General features: G+C 36.9%; 1 protein-coding gene across 1 annotated transcript in view; it reads left to right on the forward strand.

Moving 5' to 3' along the window:
* The window catches only part of ANAPC1 (anaphase promoting complex subunit 1), a 149,460-nt gene that overhangs the window by 55,229 nt on the left and 71,399 nt on the right, over positions 1 to 22,832 (forward strand). Inside the window, exons 23-29 of the mRNA XM_036750871.1 lie at positions 1,294 to 1,330; positions 1,409 to 1,479; positions 2,601 to 2,779; positions 14,047 to 14,273; positions 19,673 to 19,791; positions 21,791 to 22,062; positions 22,260 to 22,494. Coding sequence (XP_036606766.1) covers positions 1,294 to 1,330; positions 1,409 to 1,479; positions 2,601 to 2,779; positions 14,047 to 14,273; positions 19,673 to 19,791; positions 21,791 to 22,062; positions 22,260 to 22,494 — 1,140 coding nt within the window. The remainder of the gene's footprint in view (positions 1 to 1,293; positions 1,331 to 1,408; positions 1,480 to 2,600; positions 2,780 to 14,046; positions 14,274 to 19,672; positions 19,792 to 21,790; positions 22,063 to 22,259; positions 22,495 to 22,832) is intronic.

Consider the following 22,832-nt stretch of genomic DNA (forward strand, 5'->3'; position numbering starts at 1 on the left):
TCATCTGAAGGAAATTATAGAAAGAGTTGCCAAAAAAGGAGTATGAGGATCAATAGACTTTTCTGAATACACAATAAGCACAAAAAAAGCCTACGGAAATACTTTGGCAACAAGCAGACCTCAAGTAATAGTAAAAGCCGACAACAGGTATATGCGTCATTGGATTTGTTGAATGTCAATTAGAACAGTCTAAGGCCAGGTGAAGCATGATCATTAAGATCCAAGGATGGAAATTAAAGGCTCCCCACCCCACTCCCATGGGTAACTTCGGTATGAACTTTGTCAACAATATGTTGACAAAGAAGCATCACCCAAATGGCCAAGTCAATAATATAAATTTGTTTGTTTATGATGACAATTCAGAACTAGATCTTTACCATTAGAAATTATATGAGTTACTCTCCAGGAGATTGCAGATTATTCATGGAGATTTTAGAAAATGTACAAAACTGGTTTTTTGTCCAGTTACCAGGTTTTTGTTATTCCATCCTTTGCCAAATGCCGTTCCAACCAACACCTTCAGAGATTTGAATTTATTAGCTAACTTTTATTAATCATTTACTTTTTAAAGAATACTCTGCTTAAGTCCTAGGGCCAAGTAGAAAAATTTAGGTGAGATTTAGCTCATGCTCCTGTGTAGCTTTCATTGTAGAAGGATCAATGTACATGAACATACAGATACTAGTAATGCACAGTAACTGTTTAGAAAAGTTTAAAATGAAATACTAAGTGAGGTGTGCTAGAAATGCTGCTATTTAAAGGAAGATCAGGAAAGTCTTCTGGGAGATGTGATTTTGTGGAAGAGGAAGGGGAGAACATTCCAGACCTAGGGAGCAATTCAGAGAAAGGGAGAGGAAGACCAACATGTTTGAGTTTAGGCAATTCTTTACCTTGAGGGATGCACACCCATAAGGTGGCAGTAAGATGAAAATCCATTTAAACTAAGTGATGTTTTGTGTTTTATCCTTTCATAACGTGTTAGTTATTTTCATGTATTGTTAAAATATCCTTTCCTTTGGTTTATATCCATTTTTCCTACCCACTTAAAAGCAGACACCTTGAAAGGCCATTCTTAGCAGTTCAGTAAAAATGAATTAACCAGGATTCTCACTTGCAACCCATTACACCTCCCCATCTGTTCACCGTCTAGTGACCATAGCACTGCCAACTACTTTTTTAAAAGCCTCTAGGAAAAGAACATTAATTTCAAGTGGTCTGCAATAGGGATTGAGTAGAATATGTTTCTTTACCAACTTGATTAAAATACTGTAACTTCATTTTATTCCTTTTCAGCACCAAAAAAGAGTCAAATGGATCAAAATGACAACAGGTAATTTTGAACTAAGTAGTTTTTGTTCTTACTTTTTAATTGATATATTTAATAATGTTATGTTCTCTTTTTTTGTAGATATAGTTTCAGACATAGTACACCTGTTAATAGCCTAGCTGAAAAATTAGTGCTCTGGATGACTAATGTAGGTAAGGCCATTTTTTTCTTACTTTGTATTAACCTTACAATTAACAAGTAGAAAGCCACACTTTTCTGCTCTAGAATCTGATTAGTACCTGCTGTTTCTTTGCTAGAAGTGAGGAGGGCTTTAGTTAGTACTTTCTGGGAGTGTTCCATAGAATTGAGATAATTATAGAATATAAAGCATAATATAAAGATCTACTTACTTAGCAAAAGGACACTGCTGTTTTCCATGACATTCTTATAGCCTTCTGTAATCTGTGGGAGGCCTAACAATTTTGAAGACCACTTGGGTCAAGGAACCTTCCTGTGATTTTGGTACCAGTAAACTTTTTTCTGTTGTAGTGGTGATGGTAAAGGCTGTCCTTAGACTGGAGAGCATGAATTACTCTATAGTCGAATTCAGTGACCTCAGGGATCAGAGTATCTCCAGTAAAGTTTGAAAAATTATTCCTGAGCCTTCTTGTTGGACCATACTGTTGTAAGCTTTAAAGTTAACATACCTGGTTGCAGGTAGGGAGGGGTGATCCAGTAAGGGAAAGAGGAGGTGAAGTGATATGAGTACTGAGCCTTGTGATTTCTAGGAGATAACTTCCTTTTTCTAGTTAGAGAGCTTTTCACTTGGGCACAAACATTAATTACCCTTAGAACAGTGTAAGTGACAGTTTTGCACGATTTCTAATGGAAAGTAAGGTTCTAAGATTCTCTTTTTAAAAACGAGAGAAAACTATGTAGGAAACAAAAAGCTATACTAACTGGCATTAGTATAACATAAAAAGTGTTTAAATTTAAAAACAGTAACAAACATTTGTTTTGCCTTTTTTTTTTGAAATTAATTTGCTTGTGTAGAAACTCACCCCAATATTTATAGTTCTCTTATTCCTTTCCCTACTCCTCCCATCCCCCACCCTCCCCAAAAGAGCATATCAGTCATGTAGGATGTCCAGCTGGGGGAAAAAACGACCATTTGGAGTATATCCATGTAAAGAAGTGCTGATGTTTTATCTCTCTGTGGGTGATCTTCTGTAGCATCTTTTCAGAGATCTTCTTGGTTATAGACAAGAGGCTGAGGTAAGTATTAGGTTTTATGTTTTACTGATGATATTTTTTCCTTTTTTATCTCTGTAAGGCTTCACCCTGAGGGATTTGGAGTCTCTTCCTTTTGGAGTTGCTCTTCCTATCAGAGATGCTATTTATCATTGCCGAGAACAGCCTGCTTCAGATTGGCCAGAAGCTGTCTGTCTCTTGATTGGGCGTCAGGATCTTTCCAAACAAGCCTGTGAAGGGAACTTACCAAAAGGGAAATCTGTGAGTATCACATTGGTTTTCATTGAACTAATTGCTGGTTTGATATGTAGGATTTCATACAATTATAATTTTAAAATAAATTATAATACATTTTAAAATAGCCACTTAAGATTATTGTCACTATTACAAATTTCCTATTTTACTAATATGTTGAATAAAAAAGTGAAAATGAGTAGTTCTTGAGTTTGGACAGAGAATTGTATGCCCAGCAAGGAAAATTATAAGACATATGTACCACTGTTACAGCTGTTAGCCTTTTCTTTGTTCCTGAGTCAACAGTAGAGTGGAGTCAGCAAAGCATTTGCAGGGTATGATGCAGAATCATAGGGTTTTAAGACTTGAAGGAATCTGAGAGATCTCCTGGTCTGACTCTTTCTCTCATTTTGGGGAAAAAATGGCTCAGAGAGATTAGGTTCAGTGACTTGCCCAAGGTTGAGGTAGGTTCTTGGGTAGAGAAGGAGAGCTGGAAGAATTCTCCCAGGCAGTTTGGTCCACTCCCTTCATTTTACACAGGAGGGGACTTTGGTCCCGGTCGAACATCACCCAGAGCATAAGCATCAGATGGGTCCTGCAGCCCTGGGGCCAGTGCTCTTGCCAGAGGTTGTGAAGCTCTTGTGACCACAGACTGAATTTGCCTTTCTTTGTGTCTCTAGTGCTTTAATTCTGTGCTTGGCACTTAGTGGCCACTTAATGAAGATTCATGGACTGAGAGTGCCTCCTTTTCGAACTTTATCTCACCTTGTCCCCCTTTCCCTACCTTGGACTCGACTCCCACTACTTGCCATTACTCAGAGAGAATTTGTATTTTTTTTTCTCCTCTTTGGCTTTGCTCATTAGCCATTAACATAATCGCTCTGCCTTTTGAAATTCTCTAATCATCTTAGTTAGAAGTGATCTCTAACTTTTTTGAACCTCCATAGCACTTTATTCCTGTCTTACACATTTTTACATTCTACTTTATACATATACTTATTTGTGAACATGTCTCCTATGTGCCCTTGCTTTCCTGTTCTCCTCTCTCCAAACCTCCAGCTATACAAGTCTAGAGGACAGATATTCTGTCCTTTTATATTTGCATCCCTGAAGGACTTAGCTTAAGTACTTTGTTTATAGAAGCTCATGAAGTACCCAGCTATTTGGTATGTCTGGAACTAAATTTCAGCACATTTGACTCCATTCTCCTATTATTCTGCTACTAGTTGAATATCAAAAGCTTGAGCTCTAGTATACAAAATATAAAGTTTATTTTTAGTCATTTATCTTTCATACTTTCATATATGCAGATAATTTGTTATAAATTTTAAATAATAAAAAAAATCAGCTTAGATTTACAAAAATTTTATCTTTTAAAAAGTGAACTTCAACTATAGACAGTTCTCACTTAAGTGGACTATTCCAAAGACATCCATGTAAAGCGATTTTTACATAATGTAAATTTGCCAGTGGAGGTGGGGAAGGAAAGGTGAAGGGAGCATACAGACATGTGAGGGCTGGACATGAACACAAGCAAGAGCAACACAAAGGGTCCAGACCCTTGGACAGGTGGGTGGAGCAAGGCAAAGGTCTCCTCTCTTATCTCTCTGGAAGTCTCAAGCCAAGCCCCTGATCCTTGGTGGTCTCTCCATGCCTCAGTTCTACTTTTACTTGGAGGCATTATTTTTGGTTGTGGGGTGGGATGCAGAGTGCTGAGCCTAGGGACAGGAGCAGAAAGAGAGAGCACAGTACTGTACTGTAAAGTTAACTGGTGTTTTTTGGAAGGCAGATTTCTTCTAGAATTTTTTATGCAAAGTATAATTTGCATAATGCAAATTTACATAATCCAATAACTGTGTATTCTTTTCCTCTTTCCCCCTCTTATTGCCTTATTTTTTCCTTTTATAAACTTATAGCCTCCACTAAAGTCCCGCCAAGATAGATATCTTACTGTATTGTGGAGGTGACCATAAATTTTTAAAGGTATAATGGCAGAGCGCCAGGTCTGGCAGCTTTTGTCTTTCAGTGCTTAGCCTAGCGCTTTGCCTGGTGCACAGTAATGCTTCATAGCATTGTGATTGATTAAAATCCATACCCTCTCTTGAAACTCATCTCAACTTAATCACCACTTCCTGTTACTGATAGATTGAATAGATGGATGGGTAGATGAATAAAAAGCATTTATTAAGAACTTCCTATGGGCCTAATCTCTTGCCAGGACTTAATATAATTACTAGTGAAAATCAATAATAATGTATTAATAGTATATTTTAGGTCATTTTATAAATAAGGAAAGAGTTCCGGAGAGGTGAAATAGTTTGCTTAATTATAAAACTAGAATTAATTTTATAAGTATAAATTAATTTTTCTTAGGGGCATTTTCTCATTAACTTATGAAATTATCTGTTTCATATAATACTTTGACTTTTTTTTTCTTTTTGGCAGATTAAACTTAGAATTAGTAGGATTCTTATGTAAACACAGAATTTTAATGTAACTTGTATTGTGCTCCATTTTTTATAGTATTTAAAGGGTATCCTGTTTAATGATAGTTTTTTTTAAAAGAATATAATTCTTAAAATTGGCTTCTTTAAATTACTCTAGTAAGTTACCTTAAGGCACTTTCAGCTTCCTACAAGTATAGAGGATACAGAAAGAACTAAGAGGGTAGTTCATTCAATAAGCTTCCCATTGCAGGATCTGTCCTAGGCCAGTTTCTGAATGCCATAGGTTAATTATATATAGATTTATATTGTCTATACCACTAATGGAAATTACTCATTATAAACAAGCTCTATTCTATTTCTTTTGTATTTAGCTCAATGGTCATTTGAGAATAATGAACACTTACCTTCTTAACTACTCTTTCAGCCATTAGTCCACACATAGATATTTCCACTATGACCAAGGCAAAGGTGTAAATTTTTTGATATTTTTGTCCTGTGATCCATCTGCTGTTGAGAAGAATGGTCCCAACTTTGGGCAAAACTCTAAGGCAGTGTGTTGAATTGGAATGCTATTGTTTGCTATACTGGTTTTGGGGGAGAAAGAGAAAGCATCTTTCAGATTATTTTGAATAGCTTTGTAAAGTAATTTGGACATATCATACCAAAAAGCCTTTCTAAATTAATAAAAAGCATAAATTTATTAAATGCTTTCAAAACTAAGTAAAGATAGAGGGTAATCAGGCACACCTTAAATGATCCTTTAGCAGTTAATAATGTAGAATCAAGTGAATTAACAAATAAGCAAAAATGCTTTTGTTCTTTGTGTAGTTTTCAGGTCTTTTCGAGATTCTGCTACATATGGCTTTTTCTTGCTTTGCCTTGGGGGTAGTCAGTCTTGTTCTAATCAGATTGATTTCACTTTATATTACTTCATATGGGTCTTTTCCATATTTTTTATATGCTTCATTATAAAAGATTATTATATAAGATTGCTGGTGATAAACCATTATATTCCATTACATTGATACTAATGGAATTTCTTTAGCTGCTCCCTGATTTTGGACTTTTTTCTGTTTTTAATAGAACAGCTCTCAAGATTTTCGTATGGAGAAATTATTTTTTTAAAATTTCATTTCAATGGCACTTTGAATTATTCAATTGAAAAATATGCCTAGTTTTATGATTTAGATTATGTTCAGACTTTTTCATATTTTTTCATATTCATTTTCTTATATTCAGACTATAGTGCGCTTGTGGGCAGGGCCCCACAGCCCTGCCACTGCTATATAAAATCTTTGGCCATTTTGTGAAGTGCAAGGTGATATCTAAAGATTGTCTTGATTTATATATCTGTTATTATCCCAGATGTATTCTGCTATTAATTTTTTTATTGTTCTCTTTCATCAAGTCTTCTTTAATTTTACTTTTTTTAGTTTTTGTTTTTGTCTATACCTTTTATTCATCATGTTTATTTACCAGTCGTTTTATTACCATGTATTGAATACATATAATGTATGGGATTTGCTTTTCTGTATTTGCATGGGTTGTCATTTCGGCTTAGCATATGGTAAATGTTTGCATGTTTTCCAAGTGCTGGGAAAAAAAAAAGAAAGAGTCTTTGTTCTTTTCATTTTCCCCTATAGGTCTATTAGATCTTGTTTTTTTCCTTTTAAAAAAAAATCCTGCTTAGCTATGTAATTTTTCTTTTTTTTTTTTTAGTTGGGTTTATCATTTCCAAATGATAAGGTTTTAAAAATCTACCAGTAGTTAAAAAAAAATTCATTGTTTCTTCCAAGACTGAAATTTTTCCTTTGTGAATTTTGCTGCAGAATTAGGTGTCTCCGTTTTCTCTGATCTCACCCTTTTCTTAATGCCTTACAATCCAGTTTCTGACCTTATCATTTCATCAATGTTCTCTTAGTTGCTATAGCTAAAGGACTTTTCTCAGTCTTCATTTTCGTAGACCTATCTGCAGCCTTTGATACTGTTATTCACTCTGTCCTCTCTTTAGTTTTGGGGACACCACCTTCTCCTGGTTATTTTCCTACCTTTCAGACCATTTCTTCTCTGTCTCCTTTGCAGTTACCTCATGCCTTCTAACTATACTTGCCCCTCAGGATTCTGTCCTGGGCCGCCTTCTCTTCTCCTTTTATACTATTCCACTCAGTGATATTTCTCTTTGATCTTGTCTGTCAGATACCTTGGATTAGTCTCACCAAAAGCATTCCCGAATTTCAAGAAAGGCAAGCAAAGCCATTCTTAATTTGTTTATCCTAGTATTTGTTTTAAATAGGTTTATATGTGTTTGATAATAGTGTAGTTGTATTTTTATGTGCTATATTTACCAATTATGCTACAGGATCCCATTTCTGATCAGTGAGTATATATCTACCTAAAACATTATTTTACTTCTCAAACTATTAAACTTTAGTGATAATATCTTTATTACATTTATAATGCTTTGTGGTCATCTTTGGGGAATCTACTTTATGTCAGGTTGTTCATTAGGAAAGCATTTCTCACTCGTTCCTAAGGTGCCCAGTTTAAAGGAATGAATTTCAGCAACACCAACAATGCCAATAAAAACTGTCTGAATCAGTTGAGGTACAATAGTGTTAATCAGTGGAAGTTAATTGATTTTGTATTAATGCCAGTGTTAATTTCTGAATGATATGATGAACAGGGTAGTTTGTTTTACCTTGAGGCCTCATTGAAGTCTGTCTTTATGATCAAAGTACAAAATTTTGGAATCTCTAGGTTGCTTTTGGTTACCTAGCTCAATATAGTAGATTGTCCCTCTCCCCTCCTCAAACACCTTCCCCCTTAAAAAAAAAAAGATTACTTTGTTTTCATTTGGTCTCAGTCTGTTGGCTACAATCAAACCTTGAACCAACTCTGTTTTGCATCAATAATAGGCCTGGACCCAGCTTTCTCTTGAAGCCCCAAGAAATGAGCTCATCATTTCTCCCCTAAATTTTGATTCTCTCCTTGACTTTCCTATCTCCATCATTGGTATTTATATTCTTCCAGTTGACTTGTGCCCATAGCCTTTGAATTATCTTTGCATCCATCCTTGTTTGATCCATGAATCATTTGTTCCTACTATGCTGGTTCAGGCCTTCATTGCCTAGACTATTTGCCTCCAAATAAGTGGCTTACCCCCAATCTCTTTTCCTTCCACTATGCACTGCCAGGTGAGTCTTGCTTGGGTACCACTTTGAACATGCCACTCTACTGCCAATATCCTCCATTTGCTTTCCAAGTTAAGTCTGGCTTTCAAGGCTTTGTGCAAAATAGCCCCAGCCTAACCTTTGAAGCCTTAGCTCATACTATGGGGCCTGGCCTACATATCTTGAAAAGTTCCAGATTTGGTCACCTCACTTTACTCACACAGTTCCCTACTTTTTTTTTTTTTTATGGAGAAGAACTGTGATCAATGAAATGAAGAAAAAGGACCAAAAAAAAAACCAACCCAAAAACAAAAGAGAAAAAGGGAAAAAAAAAAACGGCTGGCATGAAGTGTGCCTCAATCTGCATTCATACTTAATAGTTCTTTCTCTGGATGTAGATAGCATTCTCCATCGTGAGTCCTTTGGAGTTGTCTTTGTACCTTGTGTTGCTGAGAAGAGCGAAGTCTCTCAGGGTTGGTCCTCACAGAATCCACATATCTGTGGTTGTGTATAATGTTCTCCTGGCTCTGCTCCATTCACTCAGCATTATGTCGTGTAGGTTTTTCCAGGTTGTTAAGTCCGTATCATCTCCATTTCTTATAGCACAATAGTATTTCATTACCTTCATATACCACAACTTGTTCAGCCATTCCCCAATTGATGAGAATCCCTTTGATTTCCCATTCTTAGCTACCACAAAAAGAGCCGCTATAAATATTTTTGTACATATGGGTCCTTTTCCTGCTTGTGTGATTTCTTTGGGATACAGCCCTAGAAGTGGTATTGCTGGGTCAAAGGGTATGAACATTTTTATAGCCCTTTGGGCATAGTTCCAAATTACTCTCCAAAATGGCTGGATCAGCTCACAACTCCACCAGTAATGTAACAATGTTCCAATTTTCCCACATCCTCTCCAGCATTTATCATTTTCCTGTTTTGTTATTTTAGCCAATCTGACAGGAGAGATGTGGTATCTAAGACTTGTTTTGATTTGCATTTCTCTAATCAGTAGTGATTTCGAGCATTTTTTCATATGCCTATAGATATCTTTAGTTTCTTCCTCTGAAAACTGCCTGTTCATATCCTTTGACCATTTCTCAATTGGGGAATGACTTGTATTCCTATATATTTGGTTCGGTTCCTTGTATATTTTGGAAATGAGGCCTTTATCAGTGACTCTGGTTGTAAAGATTTTCTCCCAATTTTCTGCTTCCCTCCTAATCTTTGATGCTTCGCTTTTTTTATACAAAAACATTTCAATTTAGCATAATCAAAATTGTTCATTTTGCATTTTGTAATGCTCTCTATCTCTTGTTGGGTCATGAATTCTTTTCTTTTCCATAAATCTGATAAGTAAACTATTCCTTGCTCTCCCAAATTACTTTTAGTATCAGCCCTTACTCCTAAATCATGAACCTATTTTGGCTTTATTTTGGTATATGGTGTAAGATATTGGTCTATGCCCAGTTTCTGCCCTACCATTTTCCAATTTTCCCAACAGTTTTTGTGAAATAGTGAATTCTTAGCCCAGAAGCTGGCCTCTTTGGGTTTATCAAAGAGTAGATTGCTATAGTTCTTGACTTCTCCATCTTGTGTTCCTATCCTATTCCACTGATCCACAACTCTGTTTCTTAGCCAGTACCAGGTAGTTTTGATGACTGCTGCTCTATAGTACAGTTTAATATCTGGTATGGCTAGGCTACCTTCTCTAGCATTTCTTTTTATCAATACCTTAGATATTCTAGACCTCTTGTTCTTCCAGATGAATTTTGTTATTACTTTGTCCAGCTCTATAAAATAATTTTTTGGTAGTTCAATTGGTATGGCACTGAATAGATAGATTAGTTTAGGTAAAATTGTCATTTTTATTATATTAGCTCGGCCTAACCATGAGCACCTGATATTTTTCCATTTATTTAGATCTGACTTTATTCGTGTGAAAAGTGTTTCATAATTATGTTCATATAGGCCCTGGGTTTGTCTTGGCAGATAGACTCCCAAATATTTTATAGTGTCTACAGTAACTTTGAATGGAATTTCTCTTTCTGTCTCTTGCTGTTGGGCTTTGTTAGTAATGTATGGGAATGCTGAGAATTTATGTGGGTTTATTTTATATCCTGCAACTTCGCTAAAGTTGTTTATTATTTCAAGTAGTTTTTTACTTGATTCTCTAGGATTCTCTAAGTAAATCGTCATATCATCTGCAAAAAGTGATCATTTAGCTTCTTCTTTTCCTATTCTAATTCCTTCAATTTCTTTTTCTTCTCTTATTGCTACAGCTAAAGTTTCTAGTACCAAATTGAATAGTAGGGGTGATAATGGACATCCTTGTTTCACCCCTGATCTTATTGGGAATGCATCTAGCTTATCCCCCTGTTTCAAATGTGTTTCTTGTAAACAGCATATTGTAGGATTATGGTTTTTAATCCATTCTGCTATCTGCTTCCGTTTTATGGGAGAGTTCATCCCATTCATGTTCACAGTTATAATTGCTATCTGTGTCTTTTTCTCCATCCTATTTCCCTCTGTTTATGCTTTTATTTCTCCCTTTCCCCTTCCCCTCCTCAACAAAGTTTTGCTTTTGTCCACTGTATGCTTTTATTTCTCCCTTTCCCCTTCCCCTCCTCAACAAAGTTTTGCTTTTGTCCACTGCCTTCCTCAGTTTACCCTCCCTCTTTATTCCCCTCCCTTATCTCACCATTTCCCACTTGTTACTTCTCCCCTCCCTTCTGACCACCCCTCTCCTTTTTTTCCCCCTTTCCCCTCCTACTTCCCGTAGGACAAGTTAGATTTCTAAACTTATCAGGGTATGTTATTCCCTTCTTGAACCAGATCAGATGACAGTAAAGCTCAAATACTGCTCTTCTCCTTCCCTTCTTTCCCTCTACTATAATATGTTTTTGTGCCTCTTCATTTGGTATAATTTACCCTTTTCTACTACCTCCTTACCTCTTCTCTCATGGCCCTCCCTTTACATCTCTTACTTATGTTTTTTATCCTTATATCAGTCATTTTATACAGGCATTCACAATCTATGTGTATCCCTTTCAATTGTCATAATAGCTGTACTATTCTCAAGACTGACATATATATATATTATCTCATTTGATCCTCACAACTCCCCCCCCCCCCCCACCATGAAGTAAGTGCTATTATTAGCCCTTTTTTGCATTTGAGGATACTGAGGTGGACAGAGATTGAGTTACTTGGCTAGGGTCACTCAGCTGCATTTGACCTCAGGTCTTCCTGAGTCCACGTGGACCCAGCATTGTACCCATCTAGCTGCCCAGCAGCCTTGTACTCATTTTATGTATTGTTTCTGCCTGTTGTACTTCTCACCAGTTTATATGTGTCATACTTTTTTTTGTAACTTTCTTATTTATTTCTTCCAGTACAGTGACATTCTGTTAAGCAAGCCACAATTTGTTCAGCCATTCCCCTGTTGATGAGCAGATATCTATTTTGTTCCTAGTTCTTAGGAAGTTAATTTAGAAACAGGATTTCCTGGAGGTTTGGCTTCTTTTACGTGGCTTAGATCTCTTTTGACACAGGCCAAAGTTTTTATCCAAATCTGACTTGTATTAAACTTCAATAAGCTATATAACTGTGCTCTTATCTTCTACTCTTTTTCCCTGCTTAACAGCTGTATAAGTGTGGTAAGTCTCTTAAAAGCTCCCTCACCGTTGGTTTCCTCGTCTCCACAGTGGGGCTAATGATCGCACCTCTCTCCCAGGGTTGTCGTGAGGATCAAGGGAGACAACATTTGTAAAGCGTTTTGGGTCTTGAAGTGCTGGCTGTCGCTGTTGTTATTGTTGTTGTTGTTTCAGCTCATTGCTCATAGCAGTGATCCTCCATTGACGTTTAATTTTAGAGGAGGAATTTTCATCGAGGGATAAAGCTTTCACCCAGTGTTTACTGTGTCTCCACATGGTTATTTTAAAGTCCCACTGCAATGTGGCTCTTGCCTAGCTCTTCAGTCTTGTTTCGTATTCTTTCACATGCAGTCTCTTCTAGGTTGGTCTCGTGGTTGGTCTGTTGCACAGACTGAGCTCCAGTTTTGGATCAGGCTGTACTTTCTGCTTGTCCAGCCTTTTAGAATTCTGAATTGCCTTGAAAGCACAGGCCTGACTCTGGGTAGTCAGCAAGCTTTTACTGACTGTGTGCTGGGCACTGGGCTAACCACTGCACTAAGACGGTCGGGAATAGGGTCCTGGCCCTCAAGGAGCTCACCTTTTAAAAAGGGAGAGAACGTTCAAGAAATTGCACATGTAAGATTTATAGAAAGATAGGTCTTTATATTATTTTCATGTATGCCTGTATGCCTTTGTGTTATATGTTTTTAGAGGATGATTGAAATAATAATAATAATAGTAGAAAACATTTATCTAATGCCTTCTACGTGCCGGGTAGTATGCTAAGCACTTTACAAATATTGTCTGATTTGATCTTCATAATAGCCCTGGAAGGTCGGTGTTATTGTTTTCATTTTACAGATGAGGAAACTGGTTCAAACAGGTTAAGTGATTTGCCTAAGGTCGCAGAGCTAGTGACAATATGTCGCAATATGATAAGCTTTTATGTAGCCAGGTGTGCAGCGCGCAGAGTGCTGGGCCTGGAATCAGGAAGGCTCAACTTCCTGACTTCAGATCCAGCCTCAGACGCTGGCTATGTGACCCTGGACAAATCACTTCACCTTGTTTGCCTCAGTTTCCTCCTCAGTAAAAAGAGCTGGAGAAGGAAATGGCACACCACTCCAATGTCTTTTCAAAGAAAATCCCAATTGGGATCACAAAGAGTCAGACAGGATTGAAAAACGGTTTAACAACCACATGAGCCACTGTGCTGAGTGCTGGGGATACAGATAGGAAAAAGAAAGAGAGCCCTTCCTTGCCTTTAAGGAGCTTATAGTTTAATGATGAAAGACACTACACAAAAGAAAGCCACAAAGAAGAAGGGACTGTGTCAGAGGATGTCTAGAGCTGTGATATGTTGCTCTAGTGGAGTCAAAACCAAGCGGCTCAGCTGGTGGGAAATGATGAGAAAAAAGTTCTGAGCCTGCTAGAAAGGGAGGCTGTGGGAGGTCAGAGGGGAGAGCAACTGAGGGTGATAACAAGGCGTTGGGCACCAAGACTGAAACAACTTCTGGGGTGATGATACTTCTGCTGTTGAGCTTATCCTGGAGGAAGCGAGATGTTCCTAGGGTGGAAGGCAGTTAGAGTCAGGAGATGGAGTGTAGTGTGTGAGGAGCAGCAAGAGGACTAGTATCACCTATTGTAGAGTAAGTGTCGAGGAAGCGCAAGACGCAGTTTGAGAATACTGGAAAGGAAGAAAGGGGCCAGGTCATGAGGGCCTTAAAAGCCGAGAAGAGGATTTTATATTAAATCCTGGAGGTAATAGGGAACCAGTGGAACTTTTTGATGGGGGTAGGGATGACATAGTCAGACCTTTGATAGAGGAAAATTGCTTTGGCAGATGAGTGAAGGATAGATTGGAATGAGGGGAGAAGAGAGACAAGGAATCTAGGTGAGAGATGATGGAAGGCTCAACTAGGGTTGTCCCTACTTCTAAAAGCATTTTTTGACCTCTTTTGCTCTTGAAATCTGTACAGTGCTCATGTATCCTGAATGCTCAGTAAATGCTTCTTGACTGACTCTCGCATTGTGTTGTTCCCATTCAGTCTGTTGCTCAGGTGCTCTCATCAGATGTGCCTTCAGGAACTGAAGCAGAGGAGGAAGATGATGGCATGAATGATATGAATCAGGAAGTCATGTCGCTGATATGGAATGAAGATTTAAGGGTCCAGGAGGTCCGAAGACTCCTCCAAAGTGCTCATCCTGTCCGAGTCAATGTAGTACAGATGCCAGAAGTTAATGACCATGAATACATTGAAGAAAAAGAAAACAGGCAAGTGACCTCAGCAGTATTCCATCAGCCATTGCTTACACCCAGTCTTTTACATTTGAGTTTTAACTGTAGCTCTTTTAGCTTAGAGTATACAAATTTTTTGGTATCTCTATAATATTAATGAGATACTTTAAAGAAATACCATGTCTTTTAGAAGTTCATGCTAGTCATAGCATACTGTAAATGTATGCAAAATATCTTTGTATTCAGTGAAATATTTCTGTGAATCCAGACCATGCCCCTTTTGAGGTACAGTGGAGTTTACTTTTGAAAAGCAGAATTTCATACTTCCTGTTGATTACTTCACTTACAAGTAAATACAAACACACATACATACACTATAGTCTTTTGTATCTATTTATGGTATAAAATATGTTGGTCAGTTCCCATTTGTGTATAGATTTGAGTACTTGCTACGCCAGATGGTCTAGTGTTACCCTAAGCAACATAATTTCTTTCTTTATGAGATAGAAATACAAGATCACATCATCAGCAAGATGGCAGAGTAGTTATTTTCCACAAACTTCTCCAGCCTAAAAATCTCAACAAAGTACATATGTACAAGTATAGAGTAACTAAAGGAAACACCACAGTAAAAGTCTCATGAAATAACTTAGACAATTAAAGATACTTAAAATTTCTGTCAGCATCTCCATCCCTAGGCAACTCCCTCCACTGGGTGTGGTGCAGGTACTGGAAGTGACCTGGAAAACTTTTGCTGTAAAGTCAGACTGTAGGGGTTCCTGCTATTCTATCTGGTTGTCATCCAATGTGAAGTCTACTCTGTTCTCCAACCTAGGCATATCACAAAGGGCAGAAGACACTGATCCTGAAAAGAATGTTTTAGAACTGGAAGAGAAAGTTAGCAGCAGTTCATTGGCAGCTTGAGGGCAAGCACTTAGGACTTGTGTGCCTGAAGAAAGAGTACTAAAAATCCAGCTGTAGTCAGTCCTCTCCCCACACTGTTTACTCTGGGCAAGGAACCAGCCAGACCCCTACACTCTACAACATAAGGAGGTTGACATTCTAAGGCCAAGTTGTAGCCATCTCTGAAGCTCTAACAACCGTCTAATTGGTCTCCTTGCTTTAAATTTCTCCCCAGTCCAGTCTGTCTTGGGTATGTGCCAAGAATAAGTAGAAAAGCTACCACAAATAAGAGAAAGAGTCAGGAAGACTCTTGGATGAGATGCCCATTATAAATTTGATGAGAGCCCCATATAAATATAGCTCCCAAGAAGATAAACCAACAAGGAAATGCACAAAAACTGAAGGTAAAATGAGTAAAGGTATAATAGAGACCATCACAATTTCATCAAGCATTGTACTATGAAGGAAAATGAACCAATGGTCTCTAATCCTAGAGTACTGTGGACTCCCCAGAGATCATAGAGCTACAGGAAAAAAAAAAAACAAAAAACAAAAACCCTCAAAAAACGCTAGAATTGTTTAAAACAGAAGTAAAACTTTTAAAAGAAGAAACATAACTTTTAAAAGTCTCTCTTAGTTCTTACTATGTCACCATGAATTTAAATACCATCTCTATGCAGATGATTCACTGCTCTACGTATCTAGGTCCAGTACCTTCTCTTGAACCTTGGCCCCACATTATCAGCATCCTGTGGGACATTTCATCTAGATGTTGTGGAGACATCTGAAGCTCAGCATGTCCAAAATGAAACTTACTGGTTCTCCCTGCCAGATCCTCCCATAGTTTGAATTCCCCCATTTCTATCTAAGGCACCACCAGTCTTCAAGTCTTCCAGGTTTATCATGATGGCATTATCTTGGATCCATTACTCTCTTTCATTCGGTATATCCTCAGTTGCCAAATCTTGCCATTTTTACCTCCATAACTTCTCTTTGCATCCAGCCCCTTCTCTCTATTCTCACAGTCACCACCATATTTCAGGTACTTATTGCCTTTCTCCTAGATTGTTATAACAACCTTCTAATTGGTCTCCTTGCTTTATATTTCTTCCCAGCCCAATCTGTCTTACACACTGCTGCCAAAACGATTTTCCTTAAGTACAGATTTGACTCCCATACTTAATCAACTCCAGTGGTTCCCTCTTGACTTGAGGATGTAATATAAATTTCTCTGTTTATCTTTTAAAGACTTTCATGTTCTGCCTTAACCTTTCTTTCCAACCTTACTGGATGTTATTCTCCTTCCCACACTCTGTAGTCTAGCCAAACTGACCTTCCCTCTGTTCTTTATTCATGCTTCATTTTACTTCTCTCTGCCTTTGCACTCTTGTAATATCAATTAAGTTGGCACTTTTTTACTGTTTTAGAATGATAAATTAATTAAGTATCTTTGATTGAGCCTTACTAGGTGCAAAGCCCCAGCCCCATACCCCTAACTACTACTAGGTGCTAAACCTATGTGGGTTCGAAGCCCTCAGGGTCCTAAGAGGAGTTGCTAAGACCAGAGCCAATAGTAGGAGCCTAAGTTCTGGTCCCTCAGATGATGTTTGATGACAGCTAAAGAGTGTATAAAAAGAGAGAAGAGAGCTATTTGTTGGGGCTCTGAGCCACAGGAGGAATGGTGCATGACTCTCGGCCAGCCGCTGTTATGAGCTCCCCGGCTCCTGAACTCAGATGTTGATGGTGTCTTGGTAACTATGAATTGTATTTGATCTGTTTATAATGTACGTTTGTAATTTTTTTGTATTTGCTCTGAGGTTCAGGGAGCTAGCTTTTTCCCCTGAATTAAGTGAATGATATTTGTATGTTGGATTGAAATAAGATTGTTAACCCCCTAACATTACTTTCCTTAGTAAAGCAGATCAAAAGAACCTGTGCTGGTAGCATTCTTGTTGTTGGGCTTGTGTTGGTCTTTCACCCCCACAGCAGCTGCTAGCCGAATTGTTGCAACAACTTTTCCCCCAAGCTTGGAATGCACTGCCTCCTTACCTCTGTCTTATTATGTATAATCCTTCTCTTCAAGGTGTACCTCAGACTTCACTATCTGCAGGAAACCTTGTGCTCTCTTTCCCAAATTACCTTGTGTTTATATATTTTTTTATTTATTCTCTATATTTATCCCATCTGTACTTATCAATATATACTTGTTGTCTTCCGTATTTGAATAAGGTCTTTGAGAATAAGAATTGTTTCTTTTTTTCTTATTCTTTTTCTTTTGTATTTGTAGCAGAAATGACTAGCACAGTTCCTGATATATAGTAGATTCTTAATAATGCTTGTTGATTGAAAATTAAGTCAGAAACCAGAGTTTTCACTGCAGAATTAAGAAGACAGTCCACAAATAGAAAATTTCCAACACACTGTAGAGAATTTCTACAAAGAAGTAGCTTTTAAAGAGTGTGTGACAGATTTAAAACATAGAAATACAGAAGTGGTAGAAAATTTGTCGGAAAAAGAATAAAAGATAGTAATTTTAAAAGAATAGATGAATTACATGTAAGCCAAAAGGATTGAGCTTTACAAAATAAACATAAGGATCAGAGATCTCCCAAAAGATTCTGAAGGCACCAAGTGAGAGTAATAAATAAAAACCATAAATATCTTACTTAAGGAAATAATATAAGAAAGCTTTACATAATGTTTGAACAGGATAACAAAATGCTAATTGGTATATATCACCTGACCTGATAACACATTCGGATTGGGCAGTATCTTGAGTCCATCCCATGGTAGTTTCAGTTTATAATCCCTCTGAATGAATTGAAGGAAGAGATGTAACATGGAGAGGTATGTGGTGTTTAAGATATTTTCTTTTTGGAAAAGCAGAATCTCATTTTTATTTGAAGAACAGGTTTCAAAATCCTGAGATACTTACTCAAGCAGTGTATCCAATTTATAAATAAATTATATTTTAAAAGATTATTTCTAAATCAGTTGCTTGTAATGTATCTTGCCACAGAAACAATGATTTAAATGGTCAGGTCCTAGGATAGCTTACCCCTTATATAGCTGAACAATGCTAAGGGTACATAACTATCCTTCATGATACAGTTACTGTGTGAGAACTCACAGAATATATTTTCCTCTAATATAACTGTAGCAATAAGGTTGGCCATTCTCTTTTCTCATCTCCCGTGCCAAATCAGAGCAGTATTTTTTTCTGAGCTTCAGTCCAGACGAGAAGGCAAGCAGGCCCAGGAGTCCTCAGCAGCAAAGGGACAGAATTTCTGGCTGTCCTTAACAGTAATTTAAAGGGAAGAGTTTCAGTAGTAGTAGTGGTGGTGGTAGTGAGTTTATTGATAAGATGGCCCTTTGTAAGTAAGGAATATTCATAAATTGAGACCTGCCAAAGCACTATTTTCCTTTACTTTAGTAGCTGAAATAAAGCTTCATCAGAACCTCAAAACAAGGAAATGAAACTTTCCAGTATTTAGGATGCTCAAAATATGAGCCTTGATGTATTTCAGAAAAACCTGAAAAGACTTATATGAACTGATGCTGAGTGAAATGAGCAGAACCAGGGGATCATTGTACACAGTAACAGCCACATTGTGCAATGACTTACTTTGATAGACTTAGCTCTTCTCACCAATGCAAGGATCTAAGACAACTCCAAAAGACTTCGGATGAAAAATGCTGTCCGCCTCCAGAGAAAGAACTTTGGAGTCTGAATGCAGATGGAAGCATACTATTTGCTCTCTCTTTTTTTTTTTTTTTTTTGTTCTTTCTTATGGTTCCTCCCGTTGGTCCTAATTCTTCTTTACATCATGACTAATGTGAAAATATGTTTAATATAAATATATATGTAGAGCTTATATCAGATTACATGCTGTCTTGGGGAGGGGCCAGAGAAGGATCAGGAGAAAATTTAAAACTCAAAATCTTATGGAAGTGAATGTTGAAAACTAAAAATAATTATTTTAAAAAGTGTGGGCCTTGAAACACACACCATTCTTGATATTTTTCATTACATTTTACCTTTGCACTTATCTCTTATCTCCTCCGTAGTCTTGAAGTTCCTTATGTGTATGCTATTCCCCTAATTACATCCTCAGCTATTCTTGTGTTACAGATTTGTATTCTTGGGGGCCCTTTGTGTAATTTGTTCAGTGTAGCTGGGCATTTGAACCCTTACAGTATGTGAGAATTAAAAAAAAGCATAATATATCTTTAAGGCTCTTAGAATATATTTCTCTGTGAATATTGGGGGTTAATTTGGTTCATAGGCTAGATGCTTTTTACTCAGTAGATGTGGACAGAAGAAAAATGGGTTATTCTCTACTATAGAGTATATAAATGGGAGTAAGGATATTTTGTTAGGACATCTTATGAACTGAAGAGAATATTCCTTCTACATTGTGAGCTAACATCAGGTTGAGTTACATAAAATAGCCCCTTCATGTGGGATTTATAGTATTATTAATTGCTTTTTAACTTTTCATACCTACCATTATTTTTTATTTTTATCATAGGTTGCTCCAGTTGTGTCAGCGAACTATGGCACTTCCCTTGGGGCGAGGAATGTTTACTTTGTTTTCATACCATCCAGTTCCAACAGAACCGTTGCCTGTTCCTAAACTGAATCTAACTGGTATGTCGTTGGCCCAGAGGGCAGAAATAGGAGCAGTGGGTGGAAGTTGCAAAGACATAAATTTAGTCTTGATGTAATAGAAAACATTAATAATTAGAGCTATTTCAAAGTGAAATGGGTTACCTTGGGAAGTAATTCTTTCCCTTGAACTGGAGTTCACCAAGCAAAGGGAGATGACCACTTATCTGTTGCAGTGTATAAGAAATGCTTATTCAGGTATAGTTTGACTAGATGGTCAAAGTTACCACTGAGGTCCCTTGCAACTCTGATATTCTGTGATTGTCATTTAAGTTGTAGGCCTCATAGAAGTGATAGAAAATTATAAACAAACATGTCCCAAAGAGTTCTTTTGGAATAAATTGGATTGAAAACAAAAGAAACACATTTTCATTTTTTTTTCCTTTATGACACACATTCTGTTTTGTGTGATAAAACTTTAGCACTTTATTAAATAAAGTAATTTAAAAAACCGAGTGGAGGAGAATACAAGTCCATCTCTCATTTGTGTATTATTTAATATTGTTAATTTAAATACAAAAGACCCATTCCAAAATAAAGGATTTCTGAAATGGCTCACAGTTCAAAAGCATCTTTTTTATTTTATGATACTATTATGCTGCTTTATATAGTAATGATGAAAGACTTGTCTGCAGGATTGAGAAGAGTGTTTTTGACAGTTGGGTAAAAACATTTTTTAGGAAGAATTTAAAACTAATGCCATAGATGGTTATATTTTAAGAAAAATGGTTTCATTATTCGATAAAATGTTTATATTATTTCTAAAGGCTTAACTTGTATTATGTACAGTGGTATACCTTTTCAGTCTTAATTAGAAAAATTGAGACCCAACACTGTACTTTATTATTTGATTGGATTAATAGAATATTTGATAGGTATTTATTAAATTCCAGTTTAACTCATTGTACTGCCTTTCTACTCCCTGTACTGATAATGGTGACAGCCTTTTAAAATGTTATTTTTAAACTTTATTCTAAAATTTGTTTTCAAGCCTACTTTGAATTTGGTCTCTTTTTTGTGATACTTTAGACAGCATGATGTTAACTATCTTAATTTTAGCTTGAACACTTATTCGTGCTCTTAAGGGATATTAGACTATTAGTAATAGAACCATGAAATTAAGGCTAAAGAAAAAAAAAAGGAAATTCAACATTGGTCCTCTGATGACAGACAAACAGATCACCACTAGTCTTCGTTTTTGAAAATCTCTTTAGCCTAAAAGATGGGGGTAGAGTTATTTGAGAGCCAGTGATTACTGCTTACTGTGGTGAGGCATCAGTGAAGGACTATAGCATTAAGTATAGTAATGACTCAATCTCAAAAAACCTAGTGAACACTCTTTTCTACTAGTGTCTAAAAGTAATTTAAAGTGCTTGTAGTAATACACACACACACACACACACACACACACACACACCCTACTGTGTGATAATTAAGCTAAAAATGTTTTTCCATATGTGGTTGATTTGCAGAGAAAATGCCATTTCTCCTTTAATACCTCTACCTGATACTGTATTGCAGTGAAGATTCATGACAGCATGTATGGAATTAACACTAGTTTCATTAATCATGTATAGTAATGTAAACTATCTTCTTGTCTCTGACATGGATCTCAACTTCAGTGTTGAAGTGTCTTGCTGTTTGGTAGGCTGTTTTAAGGGTCATGTTTCTGAATGATATGTGACCAGATTCACATATAAGAACTTGTCACCAATCATAGAATATTCCATGTGTTTCAACAAAAGGGAACCTTTTTAATTTAACTCTCTCTTTGTCCCTGATTTTAAAGACAAGTAATTCATTTTTATTGATGTTAATTTTTGACGGCTTACAGAACCTTAACATGAATTTAGGTATTAAGGGTTTAGTAATAAAGAACATGAAGAAGTCTGTGCTTTATGGAGCTAAATTTAGCTATTTACCTTGTGTTGGGTATTTTTTATTTTCCATTTTTAATATTAAATTTTATTTTGCTGAATAGGACGGGCTCCTCCTAGGAATACAACTGTGGACCTTAACAGTGGAAATATTGATGTGCCTCCCAACATGGCATGTTGGGCTAGCTTTCACAATGGTGTTGCTGCTGGGTTAAAAATAGCCCCTGCTTCCCAGATTGACTCAGCTTGGATTGTCTACAACAAGCCAAAGAATGCAGAATTGGCCAATGAGTATGCAGGCTTTCTTATGGCCTTAGGCTTGAATGGGCATCTTACAAAGCTAGCTACGCTTAATATACATGACTATTTGACCAAGGTGAGAATCTGAATTTGAAACAGAGAAACGTTAGCATCCTCTTATATTTTCTGGCATAGAGTGTGCCAAGCTGGATCATCTTTAAGATTATTGTTTGACTCCTAGAGTTTATTGTGAATGCAGCAGCTAAGAATTAAAGGTGTATTTTCTCCCTCATAAGTTCTTTTTTTTTATTCTCAATCAATTCACTGTTTTAGGGCCATGAGATGACAAGCATAGGACTGCTACTTGGTGTTTCTGCTGCTAAATTAGGCACGATGGATATGTCAATTACTCGGCTTCTCAGCATCCATATCCCTGCTCTCTTGCCTCCAACTTCAACAGAACTTGATGTCCCTCACAATGTTCAAGTGGCTGCAGTGATAGGCATAGGCCTTGTCTATCAAGGGACAGCTCACAGGCATACTGCAGAAGTTCTGTTGGCTGAAATTGGTAAGATCTTATTTGGGCTTTAATAGCATATTTCTTCAAAATTAAAATAATGGTAAGGTTAGAAAAATTAAGATAAATAGGAGGTTTAGTTGAGAATGAAACAGTTCTAGAATTTTTTTCTAATACCAAAAGTAGTCAGCAAGCATTTAGTAAGCACCTAGTATATGCCAGCCACTGTCCTTACTGCTGAGGATGCAAAGAAAGGTAAAAGACAGTCCGTGCTCTCAAAGTGTATCATTGTTGACTCTGTCTAGGTACTCACTGTTGCTAAAGTAGTAGAATCTTGTGACTCTTATAACAGAAGGAATGTGATACAGTAGATAGAAAGTTGTTCTTAG

This window comes from Trichosurus vulpecula, chromosome 3 (assembly GCF_011100635.1).
Source record: "Trichosurus vulpecula isolate mTriVul1 chromosome 3, mTriVul1.pri, whole genome shotgun sequence".
Lineage (NCBI taxonomy): Eukaryota > Metazoa > Chordata > Mammalia > Diprotodontia > Phalangeridae > Trichosurus > Trichosurus vulpecula.